This window comes from Oncorhynchus keta, chromosome 17 (genome assembly GCF_023373465.1).
Source record: "Oncorhynchus keta strain PuntledgeMale-10-30-2019 chromosome 17, Oket_V2, whole genome shotgun sequence".
In the NCBI taxonomy this organism is placed as follows: Eukaryota; Metazoa; Chordata; class Actinopteri; order Salmoniformes; family Salmonidae; genus Oncorhynchus; species Oncorhynchus keta.
The window spans coordinates 18321126-18348119 of NC_068437.1; the positions used below are offsets into that span (position 1 = coordinate 18321126).

Genomic DNA, 26994 nt, shown 5'->3' on the forward strand with positions numbered 1-26994 from the left:
TGCTATTACATGAATAGTGTTCCGTCTCAAAATTTGCCTTCAATTCTCTTTCTCTGCCATTTTTTAAGACCTCCTGTCAAGCAGTGGCAATTGTTACTAAGAGGACAATCCTGGTTAAATAAAACAAATGAACCTAGATCTGTGACCCCTAGAAGTAACTGTGTGTCTCTGCCCACCAGAGCTATGTCCTGTTAATGGTTTAGCCATTAGTCCTGGTGGGAGGAGAGTCCACTGGTGTACCGCTATATAAAAAACTGCACAGACACCACATCATCTCTTTTGCTGTGTAGTTTTACGCCAGTTGGACATGGGGGGAGGCTTCTATATCAGTAAGTTTGTTGGGGTGGTGGGCATTGTGTTTGGTGCAGGGGCAGTGGCCACCATCATTGCGTTGGCAGTCGTTTATTCTCAAGAGGTAGCCAAAAACGAGGCTGTCAGTCCGACTAATGGAGGTTCCACTATCAAGCCACCGGTCACCACACCTGGAGGGTCAACTGTCAAGCCACAGATCACCACACCTGTCATACCCACAACTGCACCCTCAAATGAACCATGGGACAAGTACCGTCTCCCAGACACCCTGAAGCCTGACCACTACAACCTAACCCTGTGGCCCCGACTCACCGTCAACGCACAAGGCCTCTACATCTTCACAGGGAAATCCTATGTGGTCTTCCAATGTGTGAAGGAGACGGACCTGATCCTCATACACTCCAACAAGCTGAACTACACCAAGTGGGATGATGACCATCTGGCTAAACTGTCTGCTCTCGGTAGCACACCCGCACCAACCATAAAGAAATCCTGGCTACAGCCAACAACTCAGTTCCTGGTATTGGAACTGAATGGCAAGTTAGCTGTTGGAGAATCCTACCAGCTGGACACAGTGTTTGTTGGGGAGCTGGCTGATGACTTGGGAGGGTTTTATAGGAGTGTATATACGGAGGAAGGAGAAGAAAAGTAAGTTGTAATGAAGCTTAAACTGTAATGCTGATGTAGATTGACTTGATAGATTACACCTACATTTGACAAAACAATTCTGAACCATTGTACTGTTTGTCTCAGAGTTGTTGCGACAACTCAAATGCAGCCCACAGATGCCAGGAAAGCCTTCCCCTGTTTTGATGAGCCTGCAATGAAAGCCATCTTCCACATCACACTCCTCCATCCCCCGATGACAGTGGCCCTGTCCAACGGCATGGAGCATGGTCAGTACTGTGAATGTTTAAAGAAGGCTTTGGTCATAATTCAGAAATGCTGCATTATGATTCTTATCAAAACATCTTATTGTCCGCTCTTCTCTTTTCCTAATTCTTGCTCAGCTCCTGTTGCAGTCGATGAGGTGGGGCCCGAGGGGCCTGTGAGTGTTTGGAGGACATCTTTTGACGAAACAAAAAAAATGTCAACATACTTGTTGGCATTTATTGTCAGTGACTACGACTATATTAACAGCACAAATGACAATGTTCTGGTAATGTATTTGACCTATTCTTTAGAATAACTGTTCAGTCCCACTTTTCCATTTGTCACATTCAAAGAAAAAGCTCAATGTTCAAGTGTCATAAAGTCTATGTAGATATAGCTGTGTTTGTGATGTACAGTATGAAGTGCAATGCTGCTAAATTGTTTTCAGATCCGGATCTATGCCCGCAAAAAAGCTATCGCTGATGGACAAGGCGAGTACGCCCTCAACAAAACAGGACCCATCCTGAAATTCTTCGAAAAATATTACAATTCCACCTACCCTCTGCCAAAGTCAGGTAAGGGTTTTATAAAAGTTTAATTTCTTACATCTTTATAAGGTTTTAGATGCTAGATTTCTTTATAGGTTTCAGACACTTCTTTATGGGAAGCCGTATGCTGTCAATGAACTCTTATGTGGCGTGGCACCTGTTAAGTCTTTATTCATGGAGTTATTGTAGCTCTATAGTACCGTATATGGCTGAGAAACTGTCATCCTTTTTGTTTGCCGATTCTTTCTTCCAGACCAGATTGCTTTGCCTGACTTCAATGCTGGAGCAATGGAGAACTGGGGACTCATTACATACAGAGAAACAGCCCTCTTGTACGACCCTAAGATGTCCTCCAATTCAAACAAAGAAAGGATCGCCACCATTATTGCTCATGAACTGGCCCACATGGTATGAGAACTACATACAGTATTGTACATACAATATACTGTACCTCCTTGTGTTTTCATAAAACGATTAACTGGGTCATGTATTTTGGCTAACTTGAGACATTTATGAGTAAATGCAGTTACTGTATGTTTTAGCAATTCATAACCTACTGTATATTATGTTAATGTCTTGTGTTAGCTGATTACTTTGGATTGAAGTCAACCTGTTCTATTTTGAATGGTTTTGTAAGTATCATGAATCTCCTCTGTTCAGTGGTTTGGAAACCTTGTGACACTGAGGTGGTGGAATGACCTGTGGCTAAATGAGGGCTTTGCGTCTTACGTAGAATATCTTGGGGCAAATGAAGCAGAGCCTGACTGGAACATTGTAAGTGTTTCAACTATTTCAACTTCTCAGATCTTCATATGGTCAGCTTTCTGTCATTGATATTATTTTCCTTGGCTGAACAAATTATGAAGACGATGCATATCACTTGTCCACATGGAGTGGACTGGAGAGGTTTCCCCTCATTTACTCAGTGTATAATCATGTCCTTTCCCTCCACAGAAAGACCTGATAGTTCTGGGTGATGTGCACAGGGTGTTTGCAGTAGATGCTCTTGCCTCATCTCACCCCCTGTCCTCCAGAGAGGAGGACATCCAGAAGCCTGAGCAAATCAGTGAACTGTTTGATGCCATCTCTTACAGCAAGGTAAGTGTTTTCTCTGCCATGATCTTTGAAGAACAAATAACATGTCAACTTAAATAAAATCATAAAATGTGACTAATTGTGTTGCAGACATTAAATATCTATCCTTGATTGATATACATTTGTTTTAGTTGTAGCTATATTATGTATCGTCATTTGAATTTTGTGGCGTCCACAGGGAGCATCAGTGTTGAGAATGCTCTCGGATTTCCTGTCTGAAGAGGTCTTCTCCACAGGACTCAGTGTATGTACAGTATATTATCATATTATTAATATAATCCTGAGTAACACTGTACTGCAGGTGGTAGAACAAAAATGGTTGTCTCTGGCTGTCATAAGAGAAGAGTAAGTACAGGGTAGATATAGTAAAATGCATCTATAAGTCCAAAGCAATTATGTATGTTTATTGTGTTGCTGAATAACCTTTCTGTATATTCTTTCCCCTATTCTCCCAGACATACTTGAACAAGTTCGCCTATGGTAACACAGTGTATACTGACCTCTGGGATCACCTCCAAATGGGAAGTTCTCTCTATTATTACATAATCAAACGCTGAAACAGTATATATACACACATACATACCACACACACACAGTACCAGTCAAAAGTTTGGACACACCTACTCATTCAAGGGTTTTTCTTTATTTTTACTATTTTCTACATTGTAGAATAATAGTGAAGACATCAAAAATATGAAATAACACATATGGAATCATGTAGTAAAACAAAAAGTGTTAAACAAATCAAAAGTATATTTTAAATTCTTCAAAGTAGCCACCCTTCGCCTTGATGACAGCTTGGCACACTCTTGGCATTCTCTCAACAAGCTTCACCTGGAATGATCATCTGATCATTCCAGGTCATCTGATGCAGCACTCCATCACTCTCCTTCTTGGTCAAATAGCCCTTACACAGCCTGGAGGTGTGTTGGGTCATCGTCCTGTTGAAAAACAAATGATAGTCAAACTGAGCGCAAACCAGATGGGATGGTGTATCGCTGCAGAATGCTGTGGTAGCCATGCTGGTTAAGTGCGCCATGAATTCTAAATAAATCACTGACAGTGTCACCAGTAATGCACCCCCACACCATCACACTGGTCTAATGTCCATTGCTCGTGTTTCTTGGCCCAAGCAAATATCTTCTATTTGGTTTAGTAGTGGTTTCTTTGCAGCAATTCGACCATGAAGGCTTGATTCACACAGTCTCCTCTGAACAGTTGATGTTGAGATGCGTCTGTTACTTGAACTCTGTGAAGCATTTATTTGGGCTGCAATCTGGGAGGTGCAATTAACTCTAATGAACTTATCCTCTGCAGCAGAGGTAACTCTGGGCCTTCCTTTCCTGTGGCGAACATCATAAGTCAGTTTCATCATAGTCCTTGATGGTTTTTGCGACTGCACTTAAAGAAACTTTAAGTTCTTGAAATTTTCCGGATTGACTGACCTTCATGTCTTAAAGTAATGATGGACTGTCGTCTTTTACCAAATAGGGTCATCTTCTGTATACCACCCCTACCTTGTCACAACACAACTGATTGGCTCAAATGCATTAAGGAAAGAAATTCCACAAATTAACTTTTAACAAGGCACACTTGTTAATTGAAATTCATTCCAGGTGACTACCTCATGAAGCTGGTTGAAAGAATGCAAAGTTTGTACAAAGCTGTCATCAAGACAAAGAGTGGCTACTTTGAATCTCAAAAATATTATATTTTAAATTGGTTAACACTTTTTTGGTGTTCACTTTTTTGAAATAACACATGATTCCATGTGTTATTTCGATGTCTTCACTATTATTCTACAATATAGAACATAGTAACAATAAAGAAAAACCTTGGATTGAGTTGGTGTGTCCACACTTTTGACTGGTACTGTATATATTTGTTTTAACCTTAACGTTTCTTCCCTTCCCGTCTCTAGGCAGTAAATTCCACTGGCACGTCACTTCCCACAGGCCAAACTGTGCACAGCATCATGAACCGCTGGGTCCTTCAGATGGGCTTCCCAGTGGTCACCATAAACACAACCACTGGACTGATCAACCAGCAGCACTTCCTTCTGGACCCTTCCACTGCAGGGAGTGTACCACCATCTGACTTCAAGTAAGTCGGAATGTAAATGACAAATAATTGCAAACTAAGTTGAGGATTAAACAAATGCTAACACTTTACTATAGGAGGGTATACATAAAACCTTTCTGAACCAGTCATGACACCTTTATGAGTGTCTCAGTATCATTCATAACAACCTTAATACTAATTTAAAAAACTGTATAGCGCGCAATAACTTAATGATAATGTCTTTCCCCAGTTATGAGTGGATAGTACCAATCAGGTGGATGAACACAGGAGTTGTACAGCAACAGACATGGCTAGAGGACAGAACTGGTATGCATTACAACCACTGACGATGTGGGAACCTGTCAAATGTATTGTGGTATATTTAACGTAATTAACAGTTCACAGATGGAGATGAGCAAAAGCTAGGGATTAAAGTACAGCCAAGAGAATCTTATCAAAGAGCATTATTTAGATATATGATGATTTGGAAACTGACATGTTGCTTTTGTCCCTAAATATTAAGCTAATAAGCCTGAAATGATAGTCACTGGGAACAACTGGATACTGGCCAACCTTAACGTCTCTGGATACTATAGAGTTAACTATGATAACAACAACTGGGAACGTCTCCTCGGTGTACTGAGCAGCCATCACGAGGTCAGACATGGATGAAAACAACCGATTCTCCAAATAAACGTCAAATTACACAAAATACAGAAACAGAAATGCTAATGTTGATGGTAATGTTTTTGCATAGTCTATTCCAGTTATCAACAGAGCTCAATTGGTGGATGATGCTTTTAACCTTGCAAGGTGAGTACATAGTTGACTCTATGCGTGATTTAAATAGTAATACTTGGCATTTGGTTCATAATAGTAGGCCTAGAAGGATTCTCAATTCATTTGTATATTTTCTCTGTCAAGGGCAAAATATATCAACACAACATTAGCGTTGCGAACAACGAAGTATCTCAGAAGTGAAAGGGAATATATGCCGTGGGAGTCAGCTCTTGACAACTTGGACTTTTTCTACCTCATGTTTGATCGGAGTGAAATCTATGGGGATATGCAGGTTGGTTTATTATCTAGAAAAGCAATGCTAAAAAATAAAAAGCATGTTACAAATAATATTATGGGCTGTATACTAAACAAAATAGTATTGGAAATGATACTTTTTCTCATGTTTGTTTTGATCTTTTAGACTTACCTAAAATATCAAATAGAACCACTTTTTAAGCACTTTGGGAATATCACTGGAAACTGGACAGAAGTACCCACTGGACATATGGACCAGTGAGTAGATCAATAGCCTTACATTTCTTGATTATAATATAATTTTTGCTTTTACCCAGCCATGTCCAAACAAAAGTATCCTTTTCACAATATCACTATTTGAAGGCCAAGACAATCCCCTTACTCTACTCTCCCTTTACTTGTATTTTTCCACCCTCAGGTACAACCAGGTGAATGCCATCAGGGTGGCCTGCAGCACTGGTATGGAAGAGTGCCAGACTCTGACTAAAGGCTGGTACAGTCAGTGGATGAAAGACTCTGCAAACAATCCGTGAGTTCAGTAGGATTTGAATGCAATTCAGATTCATTTCTGAATACCCTTACAGATGTAGGATCTTAATCTGAGCCAGTTTTCTACAGTAGGAAAATAATCCTGCAGCAAAAGGAAATGTAAATTATTATGTATATTACAATTTTTGTAGGGGTTGATACATTTTTCCTAAGGGAAAATGACACCTGAAATGTCAAAATGGAAATTACAAATGTCAGAAGCATTTAGTGTTTTAAGTGTAAATTATTAAATGTTTTAATTATAATTTGTTTTTTCTTCATTACAAAGTAAGATCCTACACCTGTAACAGTAAATATCAAAATGTTGAGTACCACACAGAATGATAGATGCTGAAATATTTATATATTTTATATCCTATCAGGATACACCCCAACTTGAGGACGACAGTGTACTGCAGTGCTATTGCTGCAGGGGGGGCTGCGGAGTGGGAATTTGGTTGGGATCAGTTCAAGGCTGCCACCATCGCTATTGAGGCAGACAAGCTTCGATCTGCCCTGGCCTGTACCAAGCAGCCCTGGCTACTCAACAAGTGAGTTCAAGTTTATCCAGGCCAGACTAAATATAGTAATGTTAACCTGAAATTGCAATCTGTTGTTTGCCCTCTTGTAAGTGTCAGAGCAGCAAAGCATTGATTCTCTGCCTGGCATCAAAAGGAGACCTATTAAAACAAAGCTTGAAAGAGCCTTGTGTGTCTGACATGAATATGAGGTGCTTCAATGCCTCATATTGTCTTTGTACCTCCATGCCACATTTAGGTACCTGGAATACACCCTGGACGCAAACCAAATTCGCAAGCAGGATGCTACCTCTACCATTGTTTACATTGCAAGTAACGTGGTGGGCCAGTCTCTGGCCTGGGACTTTATGAGAGACCGATGGAATTACATCTTTACTCAGTGAGTTTGAGCTTTTAAACACATATTGTTTTGATTGTTTCATTTACAAAGTAATTATTTGTCACACTGATATATGATCTAACTCTTCACGAGATGCTGTTCTTTAGCCTTACTTCTTATTCTGTCATAGGTACGGTGGTGGATCTTTCTCCTTCTCCAATCTCATCAATGGTGTGACCAAGAGGTTCTCAACAGAATTTGAGCTCAAACAGGTAAAATAAAAGTTTAGGGGATTTTTCAGCACGTACTGCTCAACATGTTTGTATTGGAATACTATGTGGACCCTGAATATTGAGGTTTCTTCACAATATAAGTTCATGTTTCTCTTCGCTGTCACAGCTTAAGCAATTCCAGGCGGACAACTCTGAGGTTGGCTTTGGCTCAGGTACCTTGGCAGTTTCACAGTCCATTGAGAGGACAACAGCTAACATCAAATGGGTGGCGGAGAACAAGGACTCAGTGCACACATGGTTTACAACAGAGGTTCCTAAAGAATAAGGGTCACATGGAGAAACAAACACCTATCCAAAAGCTATGTTCCCGGTTTTTACGAGAGTTTTATGTCTCTTTAACGGTTAAAGGACCATTTTGATTCTACAGCTATCCTGCCGTTTAATCAGAAATACTATGTATGAATTGAAATGTGCTTTTTCTAACAAAGACTAAAGACATTTTGATACATGCTTGCATCCTGAATACCTTTTTGGGGAAGTTTATTTTTTATCATAGTATATTTTGCTTAAGTCAGTATTTGTAGATATTTGAAGACAGTAACTATCTACAATGCTGATTTGTTATAAAACACTGGTTTATTGTTGTGGAAATAATACACTTGTTTTACACTGCATCTTTTATGTAATTTTGCTTCTTTTGGGCTTTTACATTACTGGAAATAAACGGTTCTCCTTATAACAAGGTAATACATCATTCTATGATAATCAGAGGACATTCTGAAATAGTCACTGGACAAACATTTGATTACAGTAGATATGGTGTCAAGTGCATCTAAGTACAGTGTAACACGTATTGTAATTACTCATTACAACACTGTACTCACAGCAAAAACTCTAAACCCTAACCTTAGCTCTAACCTAAGTAGAGTGTTTACAATACTTGTTACACTGTAATTACAGAAATAGTAACAGAAAGTGTAAAAAAAAAGTCAAATTCAATGGGCCTAGAAGTATTTTGCACTTTTCCTACAAAACTATTGTATGTGTCACGCTGGTATGAAGGATCGAGAGACCGGCGCAGGAATGCGTAATATTTTTTTTGTGTGTTATTTTTTTAAATGTTCCAAATTACGGCGTGCGGGACAAGACCCGTAATCATCTGCACAATACAAGCAGCATGAAAGTCAAAACAACAAGGCCCAGGTACTCACACAACCAACGGACATTGGAACACTAATCAACAGCCCAATGGTGAACCAAAGGGAACATTTATACAATCAGGGAAATTGGGACCAGGTGTGCGTAATGACACAGTTCCCGAGGGATCCGTGACAATATGTCTGTCATACCCAGGGTTGGGGAGTAACATGTAAGGGATTACAAAAAACAGTAACTGCAATCTGTTACGTTTCCAACAGAAAATATTGTAATCAGATTATAGATACTTTTGAAAAACTAGATGATTACGTCGAGGATTACTTTTAAATTCAGAAAGGATGTTTGTGGAAAAAAATCTTTGACACTTCTCTGTTTTCTCAATGACATTCAAATCATCATTGAAAAAAGGAGCAAGTTTTAGTTTGTTCCAACTGAGCGAATCTGACCACAAATCAGAGACCACTATGATGACACACCAAATGTGTTTGATGGATCACGGAAAAAGAGCATGAATATGCTTTTTAGGCTACAGTCCAAACATTTCTTCCAATGGTGCGACTGCTGTCGGCATCCAAAGATTAACCAACTTGAATAAGCGCTTGGAGGTAATGATGACAGCAGTGGTGTAGTCTACGGCGATACAGATATCACTTACTATTGATATCTACATTACCAGTTAAAAGTTTGGACACACCTACTCATTCAAGGGTTTCTCTTTATTTTACATTGTAGAATAATAGTGAAGACATCAAAAATATGAAATGACACATATGGAATCATGTGGTAACCAAAAAAGTGTTAACCAATTTCAAAAATATTTTATATCTGAGATTATTCAAAGTAGCCACCAAATAACCAAAAATCTCACATTTGGACTAATTTCCACCAAGTCTCTTTTTCTTATTGGTGTCCTTTTAGTAGTGGTTTCTGGTTACTCTAATGAACGTATCCTGTGCAGCAGAGGTAACTCTGGGTCATCCATTCCTGTGGCAGTCCTCATGAGAGTCAGTTTCATCATAGCGTTTGATGGTTTTTCCGACTGCAATTGAAGAAACTTTCAAAGTTCTTCAAATTTTCCGGATTGACTGACCTTCATGTCTTAAAGTAATGATGGACTGTTGTTTTTCTTTGCTTATTTGATCTGTTCTTGCCATAATATGGACTTGGTCTTTTACCAAATAGGGCTATCTTCTGTATACCACCCCTACCTTGTCACAACACAACTGATTGGCTCAAATGTATTAAGAAGGAAAGAAATTCCACAAATTAACAAGGCACACCTGTTAATTTAAATGCATTCCAGGTGAATACCTCATGATGCTGGTTGAGAGAATGCCAAGAGTGTGCAAAGCTGTGATCAAGGCAAAGGGCTACTTTGAAGAATCTCAAATATAAAATATATTTTAAATTGGTTAACACTTTTTTGGTTACTACATAATTCCATGTGTAATTTCATAATTTCGTATCTTCACTATTATTCTACAATGTAGAAAATAGTAAAAATTAAGAAAAACCCTTGAATGAATTAGCGTGTGCAATCTTTTGAATGGTACTGTACATAGAGCATTGATATAAATCATACTGCTACTCTCTGATTTAGCTATTTGCGCCTGGATTGTGATTGTTGTGGATGGCTGTTCACAAATCTAAATGTGTATTTGAACCCAATAATGGTTGAATTCAAGAAACTTAAGCTGCCTATCAATCATTGGTTTTGAAACCAGTGGACAGCAAAAAAATGAGCTCTTGCAACAGCTGCATAGTGCGGATCCCAGCCTTTGGAATAAATGTAGGGCTTTTGTTACTCAATCTAATTCATGCTCATAAAAACATACATCCATAGGCCTAATGGACACATGCTCAAACTCACACACTTTTGATAGACTTTTGATAGACTGCAATCTGTAGTTGCTACATCCATTTTTGGACTTAAAAATTATACATATGAATGTAAAGATATCATTTAATGTAGTAGAAAGCTATGGGTTAGAAGAAGCCTACATAACCAACCCATCAGGTACAATTTAACATTCATATATGGCCAGCTATGTAAACTTTGACATCGATTTATCCTGCAATAGATGTCATTCAATTGGTAACCTACATTTTTATCTTCTCATGCCTCTTAAAAGGAAAGTAATCTAAAAGTAACTGAATGTAATTAGATTACATGAGTTTTAGTAATCCAAAGGTTGCGTTGCTGGTTACAATTTTGTCCAGGTAACTAGTAACTGTAACAGATTACATTTAGAAAATAACCTACCCAACCCTGGTCATCCCTGGAATGGTGATCGATGAATGTGTAAAAATGCCAGTTGCTTATGGAACAACACAATAAAAAGTTATTACTGCCCATTTTTCTCTCTTATCATCTTCTTCAAGTTGTCAGCAACTCCCCACCCACAAAAGCTACTACTAAATAGATCATCCATTAATTTTGAAGGGAAGCACTGATATCAGCTCAGCCCTCTCACTTAGTGCGTGCTGAGACTCCTCTAGGACATGGAGAAATCCTGCAAAATCAGCAAGTTCTTTATTCTCTGCATTGTGCTGGGAGTCCTCTCTGTGGCGACCATCGTTACATTGTGGGCTATTGCACTGACAGATAGCGTAGAGATCGTCGCCCCATGGGACAAGTACCGTCTCCCAGACACCCTGAAGCCTGACCACTACAACCTAACCCTGTGGCCCCGACTCACCGTCAACGCACAAGGCCTCTACATCTTCACAGGGAAATCCTATGTGGTCTTCCAATGTGTGAAGGAGACGGACCTGATCCTCATACACTCCAACAAGCTGAACTACACCAAGTGGGGTGATGACCATCTGGCTAAACTGTCTGCTCTCGGTAGCACACCCGCACCAACCATAAAGAAATCCTGGCTACAGCCAACAACTCAGTTCCTGGTATTGGAACTGAATGGCAAGTTAGCTGTTGGAGAATCCTACCAGCTGGACACAGTGTTTGTTGGGGAGCTGGCTGATGACCTAGCAGGTTTCTATAGGAGTGAATATGAAGAAGATGGAGTTAAAAAGTGAGTCAATTGAACCTTCATTATGATAATAGCAGCAGGTAACCTAGTGGTTAAGAGTTTGGGCCAGTAACCGAAAGGTCACTGGTTTCTAATCCCAACTAGATGAAATGTATGCCGATGTGCTCTTGAGCAAGACACTTAAACCCCTAAGGTTGATGTCTGCGGCTGCACGGAAATGTTATTAGCATAATACAACAATCAACATAAAAATCTGTCCGTTTAAGCTCAAGATATTTTTGCATTTTTGTCTCAATCGACCGCATCCGTCTATGTCGCACTTCTGCATCTTCTGCATTAGGGCAGCAGGTAGCCTAGTGGTTAGAGCGTTGGACTAGTAACCAAAAGGTTGCTAAATTGAATCCCGAGCTGACAAGTAAAAATCTGTCATCCTGCCCCTGAACAAGGCAGTTAACTCACTGTTCCTAGGCCGTCATTGTAAATAAGAATTTGTTCTTAACTGACTTGCCTAGTTAAATACAGGTAAAATAAAATACAAAATATGCGGTAAAAGGTGACAGAGTTAGAACGATGCTTGTCAGACCATGAGACATCCCGGAAATCAGTCTTCTCACAAAATTGTCTGTAGCATCTGGTTTGGCCTACAAACTGTTATTACCCATTTATGGAAAGCCGAGACTCTCTTGAACACGATGGTGTTCTCTGTTTTGCTCTACGACCTCCAAAAGTATCAGGAGTTGGTACAACAACTTCTGTCTGTAGCGTCCAAACCGTTTGGGCTACACATTAATATGACCCCTCTGTGCAAAGGTGAAATGTCAGTTGTTTTGCACTAGGTTGCCCACAGGCCTCACAAGACTCATCTGAAAGTCTGAAAAAATGAATGGAAGTACAGTGCCTTCGAAAAGTATTCAGACCCCTAGACTTTTTCCACATTTTGTTGCATCAAAGCCTTATTCTAAAATTGATGAAATAGTTTTCCCCCTTATCAATCTACACACAATACCCCATAATGTAATAGCCGTTGGTGGAAGAAGGTGAGGACCAAGATGCAGCGTGGTAAGTGTTCATCATTATTTTAATAAACTGAACACTAAATACAACAAGGAACAAAATAAACAACCGAAACAGCTCCGTCAGGTGCAAAACACACTAAACAGAAAATAACTACCCACAAAACCCATGTGGGCAAGAGCTACCTAAGTATGGTTCTCAATCAGAGACAACGACAGAAAGCTGTCCCTGATTGAGAACCATACCCGGCCAAAAAGAAAGAAATACAAAAACATAGAAAAAAATAACATAGAACGCCCACCCTCGTCACACCCTGGCCTAACCAAAAGAGAATAAAAAGCCTCTTTATGGCCAGGGCGTGACACAAAGACAAAGCAAAAACAGGTTTTTATATTTTTTGGGCGAAAGTATTAAAAAAAACATGCTTCACTGTAGGGATGGTGCCAGGTGGTGTTGTTGACCAAACAATAAAACCAGCAGATATCTTGACTTGCCACTCAGTATATCAGTAATGTTCAGAATAGTACTTTAATATGTGACGCTTGACATTCAGACCAAATAATTTCATCTTGGTTTCATCAGACCAGAGAATCTTGTTTCTCATGGTCTGAGAGTCTTAAGGTCACTTTTGGCAAACTCCAAGTGGGCCTTTTACTGAGGAGTGGCTTCCGCCTTGCCAGTCTACCATAAAGGCCTGATTGGTGGAGTGCTGTGGAGATGGGAGAACCTTCCAGAAGGACAACCATCTCCACAGCAGAACTCTAGAGCTCTGTCAGAGTGACCATTAGGTTCTTGGTCACCTCCCTGACCAAGGTCCTTCTCCCCCGATTGCTCAATTTGGCCAGGCTGTCAGCTCTAGGACGAGTCTTGGTGGTTCTAAACTTCTTCCATTTAAGAATGATGGAGGCCCCTGTGTTCCTGGGGAATTCAATGCAGCAAACATTTTTTGGTACCCTTCTCCAGATATGTGCCTCGACACAATCCTGTTTTGGAGCTCTACGGACAATTCCTTTGACCTCATGGCTTGGTTTTTGCTCTGACGTGAACTGTCAACAGTGGGACCTTGTATAGACAGGTGTGTGCCTTTCCAAATCATGTCCAATCAAGTTGAAGAAACATCTCATGGATGATCAATGGAAACCAGATGCACCTGAGCTCAATTTCGAGTCTCATAGCAAAGGGTCTGAATACTTATGTAAATAAGGTTTATCTGTTTTTATTTTTAAAACATTTGTTAACAGTTGTAAAAAACAGTTTTCACTTTATCATTATGGGGTATTGTGTTTAGATTGCTGAGTATTTGTTTTATTATTAAATTATTATTATTATTTGAAGTAAGGCTGGAAAAAGTCAAAGAGTCTGAGTACTTTCCGAAGGTACTGTATATATTGAGACTGTTTAATGCCAAACATATGGGGTTAAATACATGTAAAAAACAAACAAATGTTTCCTGATCTAACTTATGTCTCTCAGATATAGGAGACACTTCAGAACAAATTTCCTTTTGATATTTTTTGGGACTGTTATCTGTTATTCAATGTGTTTCTATGGGCTAATAGCAGTAAGGCCATAAATAAATTGATACTTCAAGGGGTCTTAACATTCATAATCAAAGAGCTAAATGATCCTTGATATGACCTTCTTAAAACAATTCCATATAGCTTAGTAACCCCCCCCCCTCCTGTAAGTCACTCTGGATAAGAGCATCTGCTACATGACTTAAATGTTTAATATTTTCTTCCATTTCTCACAAAACATATCAGTACTCAGTGTCATACTGCATTGAAAACTCTAATAGGTTAAATAAACTCAGTCATATCTAATCATTTACATTCAGCAAAATTGTGTATCGTAAATATGTACAAATCAAGAGGTGGGTTTCCACTGAAAAACAGGAACCTGAAGTTTTTCTCCCACAGTGAAACAGGAAGTAGCTTTAGAGGAGTGAGTGATTAGTCTTCCCTTTAAAATGTCCCAGACGCTGTTTGTTTACCAACCTTTGTACAACAATACACAGATACTCAGCTACGTAATATTATGCATATCATGAATCTTGTATTCAATATGAATGTATGTCTAAATGGTGTAACCTCAATGGTGGTACACCTTATACTCTTGATTTTTCCACGCAGACTCAGTAATAATCAAACTATGCTTGTCCTTCACAGGGTTGTAGCTACCTCTCAGATGCACCCTACTCACACCAGGAAAACTTTCCCTTGTTTTGATGAGCCTGCGAGGAAAGCAGTCTTCCACATCACACTCCTCCATCCCCGTGGGACTGTGGCCCTGTCAAACGGCAAGGAGCGAGGTTAGTTGAAACGGTTATATCCATCCAAACATAGCCCTAGTTTCCAGGAATCACAACTATTTAAAGCTGCAAAATGTAGCTTTTTGGGCAACCTGACCAAATTCACATAGAAATATAAGTTATGAAAGCAGGTCTAAAAAGCTGTAGATATGTTCTATGCGTGCAGTTTCTATGCTTCCCAATCTTAAATTTCATTTTTGCGTCTTTTGCTTTCGGTTTTATACACCAGCTTCAATCAGCTGAAAATCTAATATTTTTGGTTAATAAAAATATATTTCACAGCAGTTTAGATGGTACAATGATTCTCTACACTATGCATTGCTTGTTCGTCACATAAACTGAAATTAGGCAAACTATTAAAATTTTAGCAACCAGGAAATGGCGGAGTGATTTCTTCATATTGCACCTTTAAACTAAATAATATATTATGTTACTGTTTATACTGAAACCATTTGACAGCCCTTCTTTCAAGGGATCATAATGTCCTGACAATCTGTTCCTGATCTTCTTTAGAAACAGTTAACGCCACCGTATACACAGAGGCTGTCACACAGACCAGATTTGAGCCAACCAAGATCATGTCAACCTACCTACTGGCCCTGATTGTCTGTGACTATTCATTTATCAGCGCTTGGGAGGGAGATATTCTGGTAATGAAATCAACTCAATGTTTGCATAATTTCAACTGCAGTAACAACAATCATACAAGGTACGCTCTTGCTGAGCATGTGGATGTATTGTGTACTTTCTCAACCGTAATCTAACCAGTGATGGTTCTTGTCCATGTTGGGTGGGTGTTTACAGTACAAAGTGTACTGTAAGTGTTTACATCAGTAAGAGTTGTGATTGGAATAAATCTCCTGGCCTGTCCGCGCAGATTCGGATCTGGGCTCGTAGAAAATCCATCAGTGAAGGACATGGAGAATATGCGCTCAATCTAACAGGACCAATCCTGTCCTTTTTTGAGGTGTATTACAATACCACCTACCCTCTCTCCAAATCAGGTAAGATTTTAAATTGACCACGTGATTTGCAAATGATATCATCATGATTTGTTTTGGAAAATAAAACAATTTTTGAATTTATTTTCAAACATTCCTGTATAGACCAGATTGCCCTTCCTGACTTCTATTTTGGGGCCATGGAGAATTGGGGACTAGTTACCTACAGGGAAACAAATCTGCTTTACGATCCTTTAACATCCTCCAATGGAAACAAGGAGAGAACAGCCACCATCATTGCACATGAACTTGCACACATGGTAGGATACAGTCCAGGGAATCAGACTATCATTGCTCGTTCTTAAAAAGACGAATTCAAACATTCATTTAATTTTTTATCTGTCATGGTCTTTCTTTTCGTCAGTGGTTTGGAAATCTAGTGACCCTGAGATGGTGGAATGAAGTCTGGCTGAATGAGGGCTTTGCATCCTACGTGTCATATCTTGGGGCGGATTATGCTGAATCCACTTGGAACGTGGTAAGGTTTCCCATTAAAGACAAGACACACATCCATCCCCTCCCGTTAGCATTTGATAAAAAGGTGATAGTGGTGCCAGATGTGATTAGTAATCTAACTTTCTGTGTACAAGCAGTCACAAAGTCACAACATGTACAGCATACTACAGCCCTATCTTTCTCCTCCACAGAAAGATCTCATAGTTCTTGATGAGGTGCACAGGGTGTTTGCAGTGGATGCCTTGGCTTCCTCTCACCCCCTGTCCTCCAAAGACGATGACATCCAGAAGCCTGAGCAAATCAGTGAACAGTTTGATGTCATCTCTTACAGCAAGGTAAACATAAGACAATGTACAGTGCCGTCAGAAAAGTGTTCATACCACTTTACTTAATCCACATTTTGTGTTAGAGCCTGAATTCAAAATGAATTACATTTAAAAAATCTCACCCATCTACACACAATTCCCCATAATGACAAAGTGAAAATCAGAGATTACAGCTGTGAGTCTTTCTTGTTTAGTCTCTAAGAGTTTACACACCTGGATTGTGCAACATTTGCACATTATTCTTTCCAAATGTCTTCAAGCCCTGTAAAATTGGTTGTTGGAAATTGCTAGACAACCATCTTTCCATAGATTTTCAAGTAGATTTAAGTCAAAACTGTAACTGGAACATTCCCTGTCTTCTTGGTAAGCAACTCCAGTGTAGATTTGGCCTTGTGTTTTAGATTATTGTCCTGATTAAATGTTTATTCATCTCCAGTATCTGGTGGAAAGCAGACGAAACCAGGTTTTCATCTAGGATTTTGCCTGTGTTTAGCTCCATTTCATTTCTTTTTCATCCTGAAAAACTCCTCAGTCATTAACGATTACAAGCATACCCATAGCATGATGCAGCCACCAGTATACTTGAAAATATGAAGAGTGGTAGTCAGTAATGTGTTTTATTGGATTTCCCCCCAAAATAGCACGTTGTATTCAGGACAAAAACTTAAATGCCTTGCCACATTTTTTGTAGTATTACTTTTGTGCCTTGTTGCAAACAGGTGGCATGTTTTGGAATGTTTGTATTCTGTACAGGCTTTCCTCTTTTCACTCTATTATTTAGGTTAGTATTGGGGAGTAACTACAATGTTATTGATCCATCCTAAGTTTTCTCCTATCACAGTCATTAAACTCTGAAACTGTTTTAACGTCACCATTGGCCAACTGAGTTAGGAAGGACACCTGTATCTTTGTAGTGACTGGGTGTATTGATACACCATCCAAAGTGTAATTAATAACTTCACCAAGTTCAAAGGAATATTCAATGTCTGCTTTTTTTTACCCATCTACCAATAGGTGCCCTTCTTTGCAAGGTATTGGAAAACCTCCATGGTCTTTGTGGTTGAACCTGTGTTTGAAATTCACTGCTCAACTGAGGGACCTTACAGATACGGTGCATTCGGAAAGTATTCAGACCCCTTCCCTTTTTCCACATTGTTACGTTACAGCTTTATTCTAAAATATATATTTTTTTATCCTGATCAATCTACACACAATACCCCATAATGACTAAGCGAAAACAGGTTTTTAGAATGTTTGCAAATTTATAAAAAAACAGATATACCTTATTTACATAAGTATTCAGACCCGTTGATATGAGACTCAAAATTGAGCTCAGGTGCATCCTGTTTCCATTGATCATTGTTGAGATGTTTCTAGAATTTGATTGGAGTCCACCTGGGGTAAATTCAATTGATTGGACATGATTTGGAAAAGTAAACATGTCTATATAAGGTCCCACAGTTGTCAGAGAAAATACCAAGCCATGAGGTCAAAGGAAGTGTCCGTAGAACTCCGAGATAGGATTGTGTCGAGGCACAGATCTGGGGAAAGGTATCAAAAAATGTCTGCAGTATTTAAGATCCCCAAGAACACAGTGGCCTCCATCATTCTTAAATGGAAGATTGGAACCACCAAGACACTTCCTAGAGATGGCCGCCTGGCCAAACTGAGCATTCGGGGTAGAAGCTCCTCTGTGAAGATGGGAGAACCTTCCAGAAGGACAACCATCTCTGCAATACTCCACCAATCAGGCTGTTATGGTAGAGTGGCCATACGGAAGCCACTCCTGAGTAAAAGGCACGACAGCCCCCTTGGAATTTGCCAAAAGGCACCTAAAGGATTCTCAGGCCATGCGAAACAAGATTCTCTGGTCTGATGAAACTAAGACTGAACTCCTTGGCCTGAATGCCAAGCGTCACGTCTGGAGGAAATCTGGCACCATCCCTACGGTGAAGCATTGTGGTGGCAGCATCATGTTGTGGGGATGTTTTTCAGAGGCAGGGACTGGGAGACTTGTCAGGATCAAGGGAAAGATGAACGGAGCAAAGTTGAGCGATCCTTATTGAAAACGTGCTCCCGAGCGCTCAGGACCTCAGACTGGGGCGAAGGTTCACCTTTCAACAGGACAACGACCCTAAGCACACAGCAAGACAATGCAGGAGTGGCTTCGGGACAAGTCTCTGAATGTCCTTGAGTGGCACAGCCAGAGCCCGGACTTGAACCCGATCGAACATCTCTGGAGTGACCTGAAAATAGCAGTGCAGCAACGCTCCCCATCCAACCTGACAGAGCTTGAGAGGATCTGCAGAGGAGAATGCGAGAAACTCCCCCAAATACAGGTGTGCCAAGCTTGTAGCATCATACCAAAGAAGACTTGAGGCTGTAATCACTGCCAAAGGTTCTTCAACAAAGTACTGAGTAAAGGGTCTGAATACTTATGTAAATGTGACATTTCAGTTTTCTATTTTTAATACATTTCTAAAACCTGTTTTTGCTATGTCCTTTGTGTGTAGATTGACGAGAAAACATTTTGTTTTATCCATTTTAGAATAAGGCTGTAATGTAACAAAATTTGGAAAAAGTCAAGGCGTCTGAATACTTTCTGAATGCACAGTATTTGCGTGTGGGGTACAGAAATGAGGTAGTCATTCAAAAATCAGGTTAAACACTATTACCACACACAGAGTGAGTCTATGCAAATTATTATGTGACTTGTTAAGCAAATGTTTACTCCTGAACTTATTTAGGCTTACCATGACAAAGGGGTTGAATAATTATTTACTCATGACATTTCAGCTTTTCATTTTTAATTAAATTGAAAAAATTCTGAAAACATAATTCCACTTTGACATTGTGGAATTATGCAGTAGATGCCAGTGGCATGGAACTTCCTGGTACTGTGCATGACATCATGAACCACTGGGTCCTTCAGATGGGCTTCCCAGTGGTCACCATAAACACACACACACACACACACACACAAGCACTTCCTACTGGACTCTGAATATGTGGGGAGTGTACCACCATCTGACTTTTGCCAGTCACAAAAAAAAATACAAAAATTCAGGCTGCAACTGTGGAAAAATTAAAGGGGTGTGAATACTTAAAAAAAGTTTAATAAAAATAAATAAATAAAAGTAAATGTGTTCATGTAGTGTTGTGAATGATAGTATTCTACATCCTATACTCTTCAATTTCTGTTTAATTATTTATGTTTTGAAAGCATTTTAGTTTTCAGCCATTTTGTACTCTCTCTACAGGGGGCATCAGTGTTGAGAATGCTGTCAGATTTTCTAACTGAACCAGTCTTCGTCCAAGGACTAAGTGTATGTATTTCTTACCGTCCCAAGGCACTGCTACAGCCCAGGATCTTCTCTTGATATGATACACATTTATCATAGTTATGTTAAGCATTAAGGAATGCTGTTTGCATAGTGTGTGAGAGGAAAACAAGTGAGTAGACCCCTTGAAAGTGAATTTCTCATTATTAACTGTAGAATATATTGCCTATGATTAATTGTTCTAAGTGCAGAATACATATTTATCCTCTAGAGCTACCTGAATCACTTTGCCTACGACAACACAGTGGGGACAGACCTTTGGGATCATCTACAACGAGTAAGTCTCTTAGAAACAATCAATAGCGTGCATTGGCTAGTCCTATTTTCAGCTAGTTACTTTGTACTGTTGGAATTAATGATTCATCTGTGGCAGTACTACACAGTCCGCCAGAATGTGGAGAAAATGTATTTATTTAACCTTTATTTAACTTGGCAAGTCAGTTAAGAACACATTCTTATTTACAATGATGGCCTACCCTGGCCAAACCCGGACGACGCTGGGCCAATTGTGCACCACCCTATGGGACTCCCAGTCACGGCCAGATGTGATACAGCCTGGATATTATGTGTGCCTTTACAGCAGCAAATGATACTGACCGGGCTCACATTCTATTTACAGTCATGTCAATGAGAATGTGGACTTCTGAATTATGAAAATGCTTCCCTCCTATGGTACAGGGAACATAATACTATCTCTAATCATTCTCCTGTGTGTCTCCCTCTCTAGGCAGTAGATGCCAGTGACATGGAACTTCCTGGTACAGTGCATGACATCATGAACCGCTGGGTCCTTCAGATGGGCTTCCCAGTGGTCACCATAAACACAGCCACTGGACTGATCACCCAGAAGCACTTCTTACTGGACCCTGATTCTGTGGGGAGTGTACCACCATCTGACTTCAAGTACGTCTGACTGGTCTGGAGAGATATACAGTGCCTTCTGAAAGTATTCAGACCACTTGACTTGTTCCATATTTTGTTATGTTACAGCCTTATTCTAAAATGGATTAAATAAAACAATTTCCTCAGAAATCTACACACAATACCCCATAATGACAAAGTGAAAACAGGTTTTTAGAAATGTTGGTTAAATGTATAGACCACTAAAAAAAAAAATAACTTATTGACATAAATATTCAGACCCTTTGCTATGAGACTCAAAATTGAGCTCAGGTGCATCCTGTTTCCATTGATCATCCTTGAGCTGTTTCTACAAATTGATTAGAGCCCACCTGTGGTAAATTCAATTGATTAGACATTATTTGGAAAGGTATACACTTGTCTATATAAGGTCTCATAGTTGACAGTGCATGTCAGAGCAAAAACCAAGCCATGAGGGCGAAGGAATTTTCCGTAGAGCTACGAGACAGGATTGTGTCGAGGCACAGATCTGGGGAAAATAACCAAAACATTTCTGCAGCATTGAAGGTCCCCAAGAACACAGTGGCATCTATCATTCTTAAATGGAAGAAGTTTGGAACTACCAAGACTCTTGGGATTAAAGTAAAGAGATTCTTGATGAAAACCTGCTCCAGAGCGCTCAGGACCTCAGACCGGGGCGAAGGTTCACCTTCCAACAGGACGACCCTAAGCACACAGCCAAGACAACGCAGGAGTGGCTTCAGGACAAGTCTCTGAATGTTCTTGCGTGGCCCAGCCATAGCTCAGACTTGAACCCGATCGGACATCTTTGGGGAGACCTGAAAATAGCTGTGCAGCAACGCTCCCCATCCAACCTCACAGAGCTTTATAGGATCTGGGCAGAAGAATGGGAGAATCTCCCCAAATACAGGTGTGCCAAGCTGGTAGCGTCATACCCAAGAAGACTTGAGGCTGTGATTGCTGCCAAAGGTACTTCAACAAAGTACTGAGTAAAGGGTCTGAATACTTTGGTGAATATGATATTTAATTTTTGCTTCGTCATTATGATATATTGATGAGGGGGAAAAAAACATTTAATCAATTTCAGAATAAGGCTGTAACCTAAAATGGAAACTCAAGGGGTTTGAATACTTTCCGAAAGCACTGTATATGTAATGAATGGTCATAGCATTTTCATGTATTACATATGATTAAGATTATATATAATAAAAAAGCCCAGTTCATTTTGGTGCCTAGGTACGAGTGGATAGTACCAATCAAATGGATGGAAGCAGGAGTGGTTCAGAAAGAGATATGGCTGCTTGAGAAAGAGGGTACGAATACAGAACCTTTTAACTGGTGCCGTCTGTAGAAAACTGTTGACGAATATGAACACATAAAATAGTCCTATGAAATAACATGCAGATTTGATCTACTCTCCGTAGCTTCACTGTCATGAATTCATTTCCCCCCTCAGCCCTAAACAATAAATTGACAAGTGGTCACTGGGTACTAGCAAACATCAATGTGACTGGATACTACAGGGTTAACTATGACCTTGGCAACTGGGAACGTCTCCTCTTCCAACTGAGCACTAATCACCAGGTAAAAGGACAATCTGACTCATCACATGTTCGAAGGGTATTACTGTTATTTTGCTTCAATACAACATTGATAAGAGTCAGATTTTTGTTTTTCTTGCAGGTCATACCAGTTATCAACAGAGCACAACTTGTGGATGATGCTTTTAATCTAGCAAGGTTGGGGTTTCGACGTTTTTGAACCACTACAATGTTACAAAGTGTTGTGTGCATCATATTTTGGTGATTGTATTTCTAAACCTTATTTCTCTACACAGGGCAAAGTTAATTCCCACAACATTAGCTCTGAAAACGACAAAATACCTCTCCAAAGAAATTGAATATATACCGTGGGAGTCGGCTCTGAACAACTTGGATTATTTTTACCTCATGTTTGATCGCACTGAGGTCTATGGGACTATGCAGGTAGAATGTCATTTAATTTGTAACAATTACACATGAGATATTTTGAAACTGATATAGATATACTGATCTTACTTTAATACATACGCAGAATCTTATTCTCTGTCCTTGTCATAGCATTATGTGAGGAATCTGGTGACACCCCTTTTTCAACACTTCAAGACCATTACTGCAGACTGGAGTAAAGTTCCTGATGGCCATAATGAGCAGTGAGTGGAATGATCCAGAGCATTGATATGGTGTATTTGATGTGGTCTGAAAGCAGTATAAGGCTTTATAATAACAACAATGAATACCTTTCACTTCCAGGTACAACCAGGTGAATGCCATTAGGATGGCCTGTAGCAGTGGACTGGTTGAGTGTCAGAATCTGACTAAAAGCTGGTACCGTCAATGGAAGGCTGACCCTGACAACAATCTGTGAGTTCATATTGGTTATCTATTGATTTATAAACTATAGGAAGTGTCTGGTATCAATTTAGCCTATACTACCGTATATCTGGATTTTTTTGCGTGGTTTTCAACAACAAAGAATACTACCCTGTAACAACAATGTAAAACATTTGATATCAGGATACATCCTAATTTGAGGACGACAGTGTACTGCAGTGCCATTGCAGCAGGCGGGGCTGCAGAGTGGGATTTTGGTTGGAACATGTTCAAGACTGCCACTATTGCTAGCGATGCAGACAAACTGATGTCATCTCTGGCATGTACTAAGGACCATGAACTTCTGAATAAGTAGGTTACATCTGGTTATTTTGTGAGGGTACTGTTAGACATACGGTACATTCGGAAAGTATTCAGACCACTTGATTCTTTCAACATTTTGTTACGTTACAGCCTTATTCTAAAATGGATTAAATGTTTATTTCCCCTCATCAATCAACACACAATACCCTACAATTGCAAAGCCAAAATTGTTTTTTTAGGAATGTTTGCCAATGTATTCCAAATAAAAACATCACATTTACATAAGTATTCAGAAGCTTTACTCAGTACTTTTTTGAAGCACTTTTGGCAGCGATTACACTCTCGAGTCTTCTTGGGTATGATGCTACAAGTTTGGCACACTTGTATTTGGGGAGTTTCTCCCATTCTTCTCTGCAGATCCTCTCAAGCTCTGTCAGGTTGGATGGGGAGCTTCACTGCACAGCTATTTTCAGGTCTCTCCAGAGATGTTCGCTCGGGTTCAAGTCTGTGCTCTGGCTGGGCCACTCAAGGACATTCAGAGACTTATCCCAAAGCTACTCTTGTACTGGCTTGGCTGTGTGCTTAGGGTCGTTGTTCTGTTGAAAGGTGAACCTTCGCCCCAGTCTGAGGTCCTGAGCGCTCTAGAGTAGGTTTTCATCGTGGATCTCTCTGTACTTTGCTCCGTTCATCTTTGCCTCGATCCTGACCAGTCTCCCAGTCCCTGCCGCTGAAAAAACCCTCCCTGACGAAGGTCCTTCTCCCCCGATTGCTCAGTTTTGCCGAGTGGTCAGCTCTAGGACGAGTCTTGGTGGTTCCAAACTTCTTCCATCTAAGCATGATGGAGGCCACTGTGTTGTTAGGGTCCTTCAATACTGAAGAAATGTTTAGGTACCCTTCCCCAGATCTGTGCCTCGACACAATCCTGTCTCAGAGCTCTACGGACAATTCGTTAGACCTCATGGTTTGGTTTTTGCTCTGACATGCACTGTGAACTGTGAGATGTTATATAGACAGATGTGTGTGCCTTTCCAAATCATGTCCAATCAATTGAATTTACCACAGGTGGACTCCAATCAAGTTGTAAAAAATAATAGTAATAATAATGTTTTCGATTTATCATTATGGGCTATTGTGTGTAGATTGCTGAGGAATTGTATTTATTTTATATATTTTAGAATAAGGCTGTAACGTAACAAAATGTGGAAAAAGTCAAGGGGTCTGAATACTTTCCGAATGCACTGTATCATATTGAACTGTTTTCGCTTTCCATTGTCTTCATATTGACAAATACAGTCAATTATAACAATCTGTCTAAACGTATCAACACTCTATGGACTCAATTCAGGTACTTGAGATACACTTTGGATTCAGACAAAATCCGTAAGCAGGATGCAACGTCTGTCATCGTGTACATCTCCAGTAATGTTCAAGGCCAAACATTGGCTTGGGACTTTGTGACACAGAACTGGGAGTACATGTTCACACAGTAAGTTGTACCCCCAAAAGGCACTTATATCAGTAAATCAAATACAGTGAGTGTACAAAACATTAGGAACACCAGAGAGTTGCACCCTCTGTTGCCCTCAGAACAGCCTCAGTTCGACTGGGTATGGACTCTACAAGGTGTACAAAGCGTTCCACAGGGATGCTGGCCCATGTTGACTTCATATGCGTCCCAGTTGTGTCAAGTTGGCTGGATGCCCTTTGGGTAGTGGACCATTCTTGATACACACACGAAACTGTTGAGCGTGAAAACCCCAGCAGTGTTGCAGTTCTTGACACAAACCGGTGCGCCTGGCACCTACTACCATACCCCGTTCAAAGGCACTTACATATTTTGTCTTGCCCATTCACCCTCTGAATGGCACACATACACAATCCATGTCTCAGTTGTCTGAAGTCTTAAAAATCCTTCTATAACTTGTCTCCTCCCCTTCATCTACACTGATTAAAGTGGATTTAACAAGTGACATCAATAAGGGATCATAGACTGACGAGGTGAAAACCTAGTCATGGAAAGAGCAGGTGTTCTTAATATTTTGTACACTCAGTGTATATTTGGTTTGTGTATGGACATTATTAACTTGTAATTGTCATAATTCCTAGGTATGGTGTTGGATCCTTCTCATTTGCCAATCTTATAAGTGGTGTGACAATGAGATTCTCAACTAAAGCTGAACTTGAGCAGGTAATGTTTTAATTGAAGTGTTTCAATGACTGGGTGTACAGTACTTTCTTTTGCTGTACTGTTAATAAATAGCTTACTTTATTAAGAATTGTACTGACTATATTTGTATTTAGTCAAATATAGAACACATTCTCATTCACACCAATGACCTGGGGAATAGTTACTAAGACTAAAATGTAACTTTGTTTTTCATGATGTCAGCTCCAGAAATTCAAGGAGGACAACTCTAATATTGGTTTTGGCTCAGGGACCTTGGCTTTGGAGCAGTCCATTGAGAGAACTAAAGCCAATATCAAATGGGTGGATGAGAACAAGAAGAAAGTGTGGGACTGGTTCTTGAGTGAGATTGCCTAAACTCCTCAATTCTTTGGTTGTCCAACAGGTTTAAATATGTTATTTTACTATGGCAGACAAAGTGCTTAGATTATTTGCTGGGTTTTAATTGTATGTTAAACATCTAATGCAGTAGTTTTTTAAAATCTAAATAACAAATCATTTCTGGGTCACAATTAAGTACATTGCTGTGATTGTTTTAAATTAAAATGGTAAAAAATAAAAATAGCTTCTTAGCAAAGAGCAATTTCCCAAGCAAGAATTTTGCTAGGACTGACGGAGTGCTTGGAGTGGTGATGGGAATACTGAAAAATAGCTGTTGGCAGAGAGGTTTGGAACTCTCTTATTGCTCGATTAACTAATTTACCGCCTCCCACCAAAACAGGCTGAAATTTTAAGCAATCTTTTCAAACAGCTCTTACACTAATAGAACATTATCTTAATTTTCACAATTTCCCAGAATTATTCCAACCTCAAAGTGTGGAAATATAAAACACAGGAAAATCATGTTTTAGACTGCACCGGGTTTTAAATCAGAAATGTTGGGGTAAGGTCATTAACTTCCTGGTGATAACATTTAGTCAATATACCATATCAATTTTCCAGAGCACAATGTTATGAGTGTCTATGAACTTCTATTATGTTACAGTTTCAGAGAAATAATTTTGATTATATGCTATTTTGTTGAAAAACAATAAACCTGTCCATTACAAAACGGTTGTCAAGCTGTCATGTTAATGGCCTTCAAAGTGTTGGCAAGAGCAAGTAGATGG

At 39.7% G+C, this 26994-nt stretch overlaps 2 protein-coding genes across 2 annotated transcripts; both read left to right on the forward strand.

The window, feature by feature from the left end:
- The first annotated feature begins 278 nt into the window (after positions 1–278).
- On the forward strand, positions 279–8285 carry anpepb.1 (alanyl (membrane) aminopeptidase b, tandem duplicate 1). Its single transcript, XM_052465641.1, has 20 exons — positions 279–960; positions 1066–1208; positions 1323–1471; positions 1634–1760; positions 1987–2141; positions 2394–2507; positions 2688–2831; positions 3007–3072; positions 3284–3353; positions 4754–4931; positions 5140–5216; positions 5413–5546; positions 5647–5702; positions 5814–5961; positions 6091–6182; positions 6343–6453; positions 6836–7003; positions 7230–7370; positions 7501–7582; positions 7710–8285. Exons 1-20 carry the CDS (start codon positions 308–310, stop codon positions 7866–7868), a joined length of 2967 nt encoding a protein of 988 aa, XP_052321601.1. The 5' UTR covers positions 279–307; the 3' UTR covers positions 7869–8285.
- A 2881-nt stretch (positions 8286–11166) lies between these two features.
- Positions 11167–26930, forward strand: LOC118396233 (aminopeptidase N). Its single transcript, XM_035790329.2, has 20 exons — positions 11167–11736; positions 14877–15019; positions 15533–15669; positions 15897–16023; positions 16126–16280; positions 16385–16498; positions 16668–16811; positions 20063–20128; positions 20355–20420; positions 20871–21046; positions 22262–22338; positions 22482–22609; positions 22709–22764; positions 22863–23010; positions 23125–23216; positions 23317–23427; positions 23581–23748; positions 25046–25186; positions 25807–25888; positions 26090–26930. Exons 1-20 carry the CDS (start codon positions 11204–11206, stop codon positions 26240–26242), a joined length of 2817 nt encoding a protein of 938 aa, XP_035646222.2. The 5' UTR covers positions 11167–11203; the 3' UTR covers positions 26243–26930.
- The last annotated feature ends 64 nt before the right edge of the window (positions 26931–26994 follow it).